A 12,390-nucleotide genomic window follows, 5' to 3' on the forward strand; every position below is an offset into this window, starting at 1 on the left:
AATGGGAATTTTTGGAAAATTCCCCATTCATTTGCTTACTCCGCCTATGTACTTTTGATCTCCAATTGTTAAACTAATCAGTACCCTCCACTCACCTTGCCGCAGAGGCCGTCCTTTCCGACACTTGTGCATTGACGTGTGTCTGTGTGTGAATGTGCGCTGCTGACCTTCGCGTCCATGGCACGTTTGCTGAGCGTGCCTTGACTTGTTTTCTCATGAGTTCCGTGTGATCGCGCGTCCAATGAGAATCACCAGACTGTTGTCGGAAGGGGTTGCCGCAACCCACGCTATTGAGCTATCATTCCGCTCGCCGTTGTTTGTTTTGCGGACGTTGACACGGCACCGTGCCGGTCACTGACAGACCTGCGAACTTGTTGACGCGACGATCGTCAACAACTGTTGTGCACATTTGCCTACCCTTGTGTGAATAGTACCGTAGAACCCGGCGTCCATGGCACGTTTGCTGAGCGTGCCTTGACTTGTTTTCTCATGAGTTCCGTGTGATCGCGCGTCCAATGAGAATCACCAGACTGTTGTCGGAAGGGGTTGCCGCAACCCACGCTATTGAGCTATCATTCCGCTCGCCGTTGTTTGTTTTGCGGACGTTGACACGGCACCGTGCCGGTCACTGACAGACCTGCGAACTTGTTGACGCGACGATCGTCAACAACTGTTGTGCACATTTGCCTACCCTTGTGTGAATAGTACCGTAGAACCCGATTCTTCCTTTTGATATTCGGGATTGTCGAACCTACGCATCACTCAAAGTTCCGTATCGGGAACCTCAGCAGTCAGCAACACTAATATTTCTGACAACTTAACTTTACCAACTAGATGAATCTTTTCAACCGCAAGTTTGCTTGCTTCATTGATTAACCAACAGTATTCCGGTGGTAGCCATTCGATTTTTTCCGTCAGCTTGAACAACAATCCGAAAATAAAAGAGTAGTAGTGATAACTGTTAAGAAGGTTAGTACAATTGTGCGGTGCGTTGGTTTCCGATTTGATTCAGAAAAATAAATAAATAATCAAAGCAGCTTGATTAATGAGCAGAAATACGTTTGTTATTCATATTGCTTACCGACTTGTTGGCAAAAGGTTGAAAACAATGCAAGTACGTCATTTCGAAAGGGGTTCGCGGATTGGATAAAACTGTACGTGCTGCTGCATCGCGTTCTCCATTGAAACAAAAAATTGCAAAAGTTGAAAATGGTTTATAAAATCTTCCGAAACAAAATCTAATTTTTATCCACCTGCTAGATGAGTAATATAATACGATATTTGACAGGGAACCTGGAATAGCTACAAAATTCAAAGGAAGCTCCCACGATTTGAAGAACAGTCACAGTGAGGTTCAATACAAGGGCAGTCTTATAACGGGGTAGTAGTAATTTAATAACCACATATTTAGGTACTGCACGTTTAAACACGAAGCCCCGGTGATTTTAAATACCCCTTAGAGACATGAAAGATGTTCGAGTAAAGCACATGCAGGAAATATCTGGCTTCTCGAGACAGCATTTGAAATATGATTGCATGGACTTCATAAACTCTGAGTGGGTGCACTCAGAACTTCTGAGCTAACAACTGCTCATAACCAGAAGAGGATGTTCTAACCGTCAATATCTACGGCGGTTAGTCCAACCATAAGCCTTTTTTGTTGTGGTAACCATGACAAGTATTTCCCCATGTTGCTCTAATTATACGAGGAACCGTTTATCACACACGACGGTTTAGCCACACAAGTATTGCTCAGGTTTGCTTTTTGTTTGAAACATGGAAGCGACTTTCCAAGCTTTGCCACACAAAGCTCCAGAACTAAATATATCTATTTGCCAACCTCTTTAGTAAAGTGGTTCACATATGTCTCACGTGACCCGGATGAAAGTACCTTGTTAAAGCACTTCATTGAGTGCTGACTTGGAATAATTTTGCCACAAATTTTCGTGAGGTTTGTTTTCCTTGGAAGCGACATCTTCCTGGGAAATCGGCAAACAAGCTAGACAAGGTCACAGGATTGTAAACCTCATCGATTGTCGGCGTGTAAGAAGAACACGTTATAAATCAGGCAGATCAACTCCAGATCCATGACCTTGTGGGGATGGGAATTGCAGGCATGAATACCTGCATAACATTTGGTTAGGAGAGACATTTTTGTGGTCTATAAAAGCTGTGTCCACGATCAAGAAACTGAGGAAGAATGTCGACATTTAGGGGGTGCATTATGCACTCTCTGATGAGAAGTTCGGGTGTTCTAAGTGACCCAAGAGTTTGGCTGTCTCTTTGGGTGGTGATAGTCAGAAATACCTCCTTACGTTGCTCCATTAACATTGATTTTTCTCACTCTAGACATGTATGTGTATGCAAAAATGGTCTTCGGAACTAAGCGACGATACCGCTGTTCTTTTGGAAGGAAAATCATCAAGAAAGTGATAGTTTCATTGGAGGAATAACAACCCATTTGATATTTGAAAGAACTATGCAGTCAAATGTGCTACCTTGAGAGGGGCGACACGGTGTTTGGCGCGAGTATATAGGAGATATGAAGTACAACACTCGTCCCGGTAGACGTTGATCTGACATGCGAAACACGTGACACAGCCTCCACAGTTAGTAGTGACAAATTTGTTCAGCAACTCAAGCGTCTTCCAAGCTGACAAACCTCCGTTTTTTAATTGCATCGTTACAAAATTGCCATCCAATACAAGCAGCGATCCTAAGCAACCAAAGGAGCAGTCAGCCCATTACATGCAACGAGGGAGCTATGTTTTGACCTCAAAAATGACAAAAATTGTGATCATAACTTTGGCTATCGAGGTCAATGCATTCTTCAAAAAATTCTCGTCAGTTTGAACGGACATGCAAACTTCCACACAAATTCAATGCCTTTCTTCGGCCCGCAGAATAAGTTTCGAAGGAGCTGGTAGGCATGGTCACCAGCTCATTCGACAAAGCTTGTACTCAGTCGACGTCTCCAAATATTAGAACGATTTTCCTACATGCTCCAGATGGAAAAACTTCACCACAAAATGAATGGTTCTCCGGAGTTTTGCTTGGCATTTCCTCACTATTTATTTCACCATGGACTCAAACAAAAATGGAGGAAGTGGACGGCCGATGAAATCTCCATGCGGCCGAAGTCTCAGTTGAGATCAGAGTTTGAGTGCAGCTTTGAGGTGAAAAGCAGTCACGGGTCATTTTTAAAATCAGTACCGTTCGGGACAAGAACCACGATGGCGACTTTGTGGGAGTAAACGCTTTTGCACCTGAAACATTGTTCAAGTTTTTAACAAAGGCCGACAGCCAATATGCGGATTGAAAACGAATCAAATGATTTGTTGATTAAAGCCAAGCATTAGTTTACTCAACATAATGGAGCTGCCGTGGTTGCCCACCGTTTTCATGGCGACGAGTCTTTGAGCATCTGCCAAACTAATGATGCAGAACCGGTTGCGTACACTTTCAGAACATCTCAGGTCATCCAGTTCTTCGACTTTCCTAATCCACCATGCCTGCATATCTGCGCTGATACTGCGTTTAACCTGGGCTAAAGTGACCTGTTGATTCGGATTATGAGTGTAACCGGAGGGCGTCTGTCTGCGGACATCCAGTTGAAGTGTCCGTTCATTGCATTGTAAGAAACTTGGTCCATTGTGAAAGGATACCCCGGGCTTCATAGGGACTAGCTTTGACAGAGTCACGGCCACTATCCGTTGGGGTGCAAGCAGACACAACAAACAAGAAATAGTGGATCTTCTTTTAGCGGAATTTATTCATTGAGTTTTCCCAATGCTTCTGCTCGATGGCTTCCGTTTGACTTGCTTAGTTGCAGCTGCTTTATATATCCAGATGTGCCAGGCGGTGGTGGGACGGGACAGTTGGCTCACTTTAGGTCATCGCGTGCATCAGTGAGAATCAAATTCAGTGTCGTGGCAAGAGCTACTGGTGTTCCTACTTGTTTCAGAAGGTGATCTTGAAAGGCAATCGCGTGTGACCAAATCTAAAGGGTAACTAAATAAGCCTACTGCTGTTGGTACACAAACAAACGATTTTAAACATCCCGTAAAATAATGCTGGTGTTTGCCTTGTGAATACAGAGGACAATGACGACTAATTTAGAATCATTTCAAGGCTTCTCCACTTCAAATCGATTCCGCGCCCCCTTTGCAAAAAATAAATCCGGCAAGAAGAGGCTGGTAGCTAGAATCCAGCACCTATTCGGTAGGTCAGGTGGACGGCTTTCGGCCAGAGCGGTGCAGTGATGAATTTGTAATCATGTTCTTCGTCTAAAAGACGGTCGTGAATGAATTTTCACCATATGTTGCGTAGCTAAAGTTGTCTATAACATCTATACAGTTTCGAGCTTCCACATTCATCAAATCTACCTTGGCCATATTTTTAATTGGGCATGCAAACTAGTTTTTGTGAAAGATCTACTCACCTTTAGCTATAAAGAGCGAAAAAAAAAACAATTTAAAACGTGAATAGAGATTTTTTTGCTTTTGTATTTTATTTTAGGCAAATTTAACTAAATAATCTGAGAGCACCAGATAACATAGTTTGCAGGTAAGGTTAGGCGTGCATCTGATTTTGTTCCCAGATTTTGTTCTAGATTTTGTTCCTGATATTTCTCTCTTCTAATTTTTTGTCACTTAATCCGCATTTTTTAGGGACGTATGGCGTTGCTGATTATTCTAAACCTTGAGGATAATTTCCTTCACAGCCGTTTGTGTGTTAGTCACTTGGGGATGACGTCTGACGCATAAGCCTTTTTTGAACAGAGTCACATCACTTTGCCACTTTCGTTTTCAAACTACGATTATTCCAGGCCTCGCGCGGAAACGTGCTGCCTTAATTTTTAGAATAGTCGGTGCCATAAATTGATAAGTTGAAAGTGTGGTCATACAATCAGATACACGATTCACAGCATTAGGACGCGCGATTTTCTGGATAAACGTGACATCCTAAAGCTTGATGATTTCAGTATTTTGCTCAGATTGTTGGACGAGTTGCCAGTAAATACCTGTAAGTTTAGTCAAGTGGTTTTTGTTCAACTCCAGTTTTCTTGTTTAAATCTGACAGTACAATCAGCAGTTTTTACTCGTTTAATGATACAGAAATTGCCATACCCCACTCTGTGTTTCTATTGAGACTTTAAATTTCCCCACAATGTGCGTGGCCTCAGTGTGCATGCTCAGTGTTACAGAATGGAGACATCGCCGTTCATGCTGAGGCACGTGGGACTAATTCCCTCGCTTGAGAAAACTTGAAATCTAATAAGTCAGTCTATTATTGCTAGAATGGAGAGATTCCAGGTGACTGAGATGAGGTATTATACGAAGAGAATTCATATATGAAGGAACCGCGTGTGAATTTTGTATTGTGAATCCTCTCAGTTTTGACGTCTAATAGCCACGTAAGAGAAACGATTTTGTCCCGGTTAATTAACTTCGGTTTTTAATCAACTACGGTTTGCTCGTTTAGTGTCTCCCCACACTTTTTCGCGTAAATTGCCCCTATGGAAATATTTTGGCAGTGTATTCCACTTATAACGCAGCCAGTGATATGGGAGTGCTCAAATGGCCCTTCACATTTGTTCTATTTATTTCAATTTGCCTCACATTACTCGTGAGTGCGAGCAGAATGGCGCCATTTCAATGAAAACCTACCAATTTGGGAAAGAGCTAAGCGAATTAGTTTCTGGGCTAAGGGGTGTAATCTTATGGACCCTGTGCCCAAGCAATTGGTTTTCTTGTTGGTGATGAGACCGGCAGCTCCAGCAATGAAAGGTAGAAAATGAGAAAATTTGTAAACTGGTAATCCGATAAGCAATCCTTTAGTTTCGCAATTCTGCACCGCTCTCACACAAGTTTATGCTTCAAGGTAATTGAAGGGAGTAAGTGTTCTAAAAGGAGGTTTCCAAACCAATTTCACGTCATGGGGCAAAGATCCGAAGCTAGGAGTTTTGCAAACAGTGGAAACGGATTTTAAATGACCTCTTCAGAAGGTGATCTTTATATGAAAAGTATGCTTTTTCCTAATTATTGCGCAAGATAACTTTATTAGAGAATCCGGATGGGCGGTTCTTGTTAGCTTTAATAGTTTAACCATCACTATGTGGGCTTTCTTAAATGATGACGCATTCATCTAGATGTATTTGTAAACTGAAAATTTCATGATCTCTTCTTCCACACAGAGTGCACGATCCTTGCACCTTAAGTTGACGATCACAGTGGGGTAAAATTTCATGTGGGGTGAGTTGAAACTTGGAAAACAGGCTAAAACATGTGTATGAATTAGAGGTCCTTTTTAAGTTGTATAAAAGTAGTTTCCGCCGGATGCTTCGTGGTGGTCGCACACAGCTCTCAGCTTTGGAGAGAATCCTTAGGTAGCTGGTTACATCTGACAGAAGCCCTATTTGAAACTATTACAAACAGATCAGGTATATCTGGAGATAACCTAAAATCACCCAGAATAAAGTTCGGAAGGCTACTACTTCATTTGCATATAAATGGTTAAAACCAATTACCCGTTGCACAACATAACTAGATGGCAATTACATTCATAGGCTTAATCGATGGAACTATTTGGTTTACTTACCGATTGATTCTGTCAAAGAAACCAACACCGAAAAAACACGATACACTTGGTGACCCTGTGAATTGAATAACTATTTCATATTTTCCATTTATTAGTGTAATTAATCACATAGCTCGTCTGAAAGAAACACGAATGGTGGTTTTATCTGGACGAGAGATTCTGGGTACTATGTATGTGAGTGTTTTCAGTGATTTGTTTGTGCAATCACGAAATTGATACTGTCTAGCCAGTATCGTAGTAACAACAGTTTACAGTCCACCCTAACTCAGCAAGATGTTCTGAAATACAATGTGTGTTTTGGTTACCTTTGGTAACGTAGTGACCAGTTTTTCCGGTGGACTCAAGTCCATTTGAGGTCCTAGTCTTACTTTAAATAGCTTCTGTTTAGGTAAAATTTGACAGGGAACCTGATAGTATCATTTCCGTTTGGTCGGATTGGTAGACAAATACAGTCCTGGCTGTTGCAGAGGTCTGACGCAGAGGATCAATAACCTTGTTTTGTTCAACTCATTTAACTCTGTGTTTCTTCCAGTCTTGCTGATTGAGATGACATTGGTATAAGGGGGGGGGGGGACACGCAAGTTCCAGCTGCTATTCAAATGTCCACAATATGCACGGGTCCAATATGGAATCTTAGCAAAGATTTGCAGAACTTACTGCCAGCTGTTGGTGACAAAAAACGGAGCATGTTAGCTGCTATTCAAATGTCCACAATATGCACGGGTCCAATATGGAATCTTAGCAAAGATTTGCAGAACTTACTGCCAGCTGTTGGTGACAAAAAACGGAGCATGTTGAAAATGGCACTCTGAAATCTTAGTTATAACGGTTACCAAGGTGCTGTAAGGCGTTTTCCGAATATTTTGGTCTACTCTGTTAGTGCTATCACATTTTGTTTCACAAGATTCCCGAGTGCTCCAGAGCCTTTAAACAGAAGCACGAGAAGTCCCATCTTATTTGTCCTTGATTTTACACACTTGGGAACAACCTTTTTGATGAAACTTGTGGACAAGTAAATAGTGATCCTCAGAGGGAGGCCCACGCAGGTATTATCATTTGTGACCATATATTTAACTAGAATGGCATAAACCGTTAAAAATAATGGAAAATGGATACTGATATCTTTGAAGGAAAAGCGTACGACAGGGGAGTTTCGCTTTCCTGTTCAATAGTCTGTAGCTTGTCAGTTGGCATTTTCTAATAAATAACTCCGCAGCAAAGGCCTTCTTCCTTTCACCAGGGATGAAGCCAGATGTAATTTGAGCCAAGCTTTCCAGTGCACTGTTACGGTTAAATCAGTCAAAGTGAACGAAGTATAAACATGTTTTCGAGAAATATACTAATTTGCAAATCAATTCGGTTTTCACGAGAGGCTCAACTGAATCTCTCGTTGACGGAAAGTAGGGGACCGCGTCTGCCTGCTGATCCCCAAGAAGGGCGAAACCGGTCGTGAGCTGTCAAAGAGTTTTGAGCAACCTTATGAGTAGTTTCTCTAATGAAAATATAAACATGTTTATTTTGTATAACCCATTAAGGACAAGGCACCGCTCTGCAATTACGGTTTTCTTTTACGGACGTTTGAGCAAACTAAACATTGGGCGGTCGGGATAAATGCAAAAAATTTGCGGCCTGCGTTTTGTGTGGAGAGGCAATCAAGAAATTTCGTCAATTATGATTCATCTTATAACCTCTTTTCTAAGAATGATCTAAGTATCACCCATTCAAAAATGTATTGTCTTTATATGACGCCGTGGATTCTATGCAGTAGGTTGAGCTTGAGAGCTTCCATGATTTACTTGTCTGGGTACCAGGACAGTTCTGACTACCAAGTTGGTTTTGCTTTCCTATTACAGAGAGACGTTCAGTTGGATAAAAATCCTTACTAGTGCACAATGTTTCGTCGTTACAGTTGGTAGAGGTGGGAAAATGGGATAAGGCTCATACCCGTGATTTCGCAGCATTTTTCGGGTAGTAGTATTAACGTCCCCAGGTGCATCACATTTTCTTACATCTTGTCCTCATCTTTGTTTGACCTAAAATCCAGTGTGTCGAGTGTTTGTGGCGCATCTTTGCGTGACCGCGATTTATTTGGTGATTTGTAGTCGTCCGAACGAAGAAAACAGAGTTCCCGTTGATGCATCTCAGAATGTCTCTTTTCGTTTTTGTAGGTTGTGAAACTTGTAACCGAGGGTACTGTTAGCTCAGAGATGATCGCCAGCAGAGTGTCGTCTATTCATCTGCGAAAGTCCAAATTTGCGCAATTTCACCAGGGTTCTATATTTTCTTCAGCTGAAAACTGATACACTAACCGATTTTCTAACATCACATTTTCCATGTTTGTTTTTTTAACTAACATACATCCAAAATATTCATTGGTGTGCAGGAGACAGAACGTTCAATCCCACCCAATCCACGATACTTCTTTTCTTGGACTAGATTACATGCTATTTCAACACAATCGATACATTATTTCTTACCTCGCTTGGTTTTCTTATTTGGCTACACGTTCTCGAAAAACAGATGTGTTTCCTGAACTATTCCTACACGGTCTGCCTCAAAATCATAAAGAAGGCAGTGCTGTTTATCATGCACGATACAAAATTTGGGCCATTGGTGGTATCTTTTACGTTATTTGCGAAACGCAATGGTTCACAAAAAACCCGACAAACTCAGATGACTTCATTACTTCTACGTTTTTGTAGCGACCAGCTACACGCTTCTTTGTCAGCAATTCACGCATATTGTTTGTTTTTCCTTTACTTTATCCATATGGCTTTTGTGCTTAAAATTGCGTGCACTGTGGACATCAGACCCTTAAATCGTGATCCTGCACCCCGAGGTATCCTGCAAGATCAGCTGTTGGAGACGTTCAATTCATTCTCCATATTTAGTTCGAACACATGGCTACTCACTACACAACTTGACAAATTTATCGGAGACAAAATCTACCACGTGTTTCCGTTTGTATGTCAGTTTGGTGCATTATATACTACTTATATATGCTGCATATATACTACATAAACTACATATACTACTACACATACTACATATACTGCATATATATACTGCATTATATACTACTTATAGTCTCTCCTTGGTGTTTGTCTGGAAAAAACTACTTCCCAAAGTTGACGTAACTCCGGGCAGTAAATGTGTCAGCTAACGAAGACGGATAGCGCTTTATTGTCTACATGTCTGACAAGTAAAAAGCAGGAAATCCGAACAATCCTTAAACGAATTTTTCATAAATACGGCATACCAAGATGCAAGTCTGTGACAGCGGGCCGAGTAACCATGGCAGAAGTGCTCTAACGGCACGATTGCTGCATAGTTCAGCAGCCCTTTTAGTTTAAGCCCCAGTAATATGTTGTGCGGATCTTCACATCAAAGTCTCAAGATGTCTTCTGGGTGTTTCGCACTTACCAACGTTTTGTTTAATGGATCAATCTGTTTTTTTCTTGTGTATGTCAGTTGACTGCCTTTGGGTTCAGAAACCAGTCTTGTGTATCTCTGATCGTTTCAGGGATTTTCGGTGACGTCCGGTTTGCTGAATGTGGGCCAACGTTGTTTAGGGCGACATTTATACGCTAAAACCTCGTAAAGCGCTAAAACCATGGTCCTTTATATCAAACTGTAAAGTGTCTATTCAGACCCAGTGTTGGAACACCGTGGGAATTTCAGCATTACATTCCAAATGCGAAGCTGACTGCGACTGACATCAGGATGTTTGCTGTCAGCTTTCGGTCCTCGTTTAATCGTTGCCGGGCAAAACAGAAACCCATTGGACTTCTGTTTCCTACCACAAACTACATCAAATGAACTCTACAGAAAGCCATACTTGAGCCACACGTGACCTCGTAAAAAAACCATGGTCCTTTATATCAAACTGTACCGTGTCTATTCAGACCCAGTGTTGGAACACCGTGGGAATTTCAGCATTACATTCCAAATGCAGAGACAACTGCGACCGACATCAGGATGTTTGCTGTCAGCTAATGGATTTTTGTTTCCTACCACAAAAAACATCAGATGAACTCTACAGAAAGCCATACTTGATCCACACGTGAAATGTGATCGATTTCCTCTTCCCTAGGTTAGCTTGAAAGTTATGCCCATTTGTAAATCATGTAGGATATAGAACCATCGTCATCTTGTCAGCTGATACGAACGTACTATTTAATTGGATAAAATAAAATGTGCGACAACACTGAAATATGCTTCTTTCCAAAGTGAAAGAGACCTATGTACTGGTGCTCAACAAGAAATTGAAATGAACAGTAGATGATCTTCATAAATCCCCATGTTCAGAAAGCCACCAAAGAACACTTTATCGATCTAGACCATGCATACTTCATCGATACTGTCTTCGATGTGGAGAAAAAAAGGCGGGTTTTGGGGCGAAAAGGCCCGTCATTTGTTATGCAAACTGCTCTGTGTGAGGTCACTCCTCATTACGTGGAAGTTTTGTTGCATGAAATCCGATTGTAATATGACAGCTAAAGACAATGCGCGGGTCTCTTGGGTTTGGGTGGCGCTACTCAGTTTGGGTCAGCCAAAGAGGTATATCCTAAATTTCAAGGAAACTGTGTATCAGACTAGGGTACTGCCATTTTAATGAATGTATTCGAGACGACCTATTTGATCAGTGGAAGTAGGAGACTTTCAGGGCTTCGTTCACCGTTGGTTCACAACCGGCATATATGTAATCAGACATCAAGAATTGAGTCAAAAATTGAATCTCATTGAGAAACTTCATTAAAATATTCACTTACCCTCTGTTTTCCCAAGGCACATTAATAACATGAACAAGAAAAAATGCTAGTACAGCGAAATAATGGTTGTTTATGTTTCATCTAGTACACCACAGGATCTAAGCACTAAGCAGGAGTACTTTTCCTTAGGAGCGTTAACAAAGAATTCATTTCCTGATTTAATATGCACTGCTGGAATCGAACTCGATTAGTAGTTTAAGGGTGAATAGCAAACACTTGGGGTTTATTCCACAGGATCAAGCACTAAGCAGGAGTACTTTTCCTTAGGAGCGTTAACAAAGAATTCATTTCCTGATTTAATATGCACTGCTGGAATCGAACTCGATTAGTAGTTTAAGGGTGAATAGCAAACACTTGGGGTTTATTATACTACTGAGAAGAATATCAGTAGCTTGGATTAAATAGGTTACTGGTATTTTAGTTGTCGAAGCTTGTGTTTAACTGGGTAGGCGATCACAGCACCAGCCTTGTAATATAGTAGCTCGCATATTCATCCGATATATCCGCCACTTTATGTTTGACTGATGACGAGGAAAGTCAGCAAATTCCATTTGTTTTCACATGAATTTAGTGCTCAAATCGGTGTCCAGTTTGATGTGTCCGTAATTCGAAAGGCGCAGAGGAACTGTGATTCTTTTGCAAAATGTGCCTAATGTAGACTTACTTTTAACTTTGGTCGTTTGATAAAGGCAAAAAATCGTTTTGGGTTAACACTAGTGCAAAATGCAATGCAAAAACTATCAAGTTCAGACCTATCAAATGTAATCGAGATCTTCTTGAGATCCGTGAAGCGTTTTGAACTGAAACATATCCCTGAATAAATACTGTTCCAAATGTCGAGTGCAATGCAAATCAAGTTCAGACCTATCAAATGTAATCGAGATCTTCTTGAGATCCGTGAAGCGTTTTGAACTGAAACATATCCCTGAATTGAATATGTTCCAAATGTCGAGGATTATCTCCGGCAGCGGTGAAGATTACTGAAGGTGACCTTTAATAAACACCTTCTATACGCCTC

The 12,390-nt window shown here is 41.3% G+C and overlaps 1 protein-coding gene across 1 annotated transcript in view; it reads right to left on the reverse strand.

Annotated features, from left to right (window-relative positions):
- Positions 1 to 762: 762 nt before the first annotated feature.
- The window catches only part of T265_02384 (hypothetical protein), a gene marked incomplete at both ends in the record, with an annotated part of 28,813 nt that continues 17,185 nt past the window's right edge, over positions 763 to 12,390 (reverse strand). Inside the window, 2 exons of the mRNA XM_009166617.1 lie at positions 763 to 918; positions 4,442 to 4,447. Of these exons, the coding sequence (XP_009164881.1) occupies positions 763 to 918; positions 4,442 to 4,447 (162 nt within the window). The remainder of the gene's footprint in view (positions 919 to 4,441; positions 4,448 to 12,390) is intronic.

The sequence above is a fragment of the Opisthorchis viverrini genome, assembly GCF_000715545.1.
Source record: "Opisthorchis viverrini unplaced genomic scaffold opera_v5_29, whole genome shotgun sequence".
NCBI classification, from domain to species: Eukaryota; Metazoa; Platyhelminthes; class Trematoda; order Opisthorchiida; family Opisthorchiidae; genus Opisthorchis; species Opisthorchis viverrini.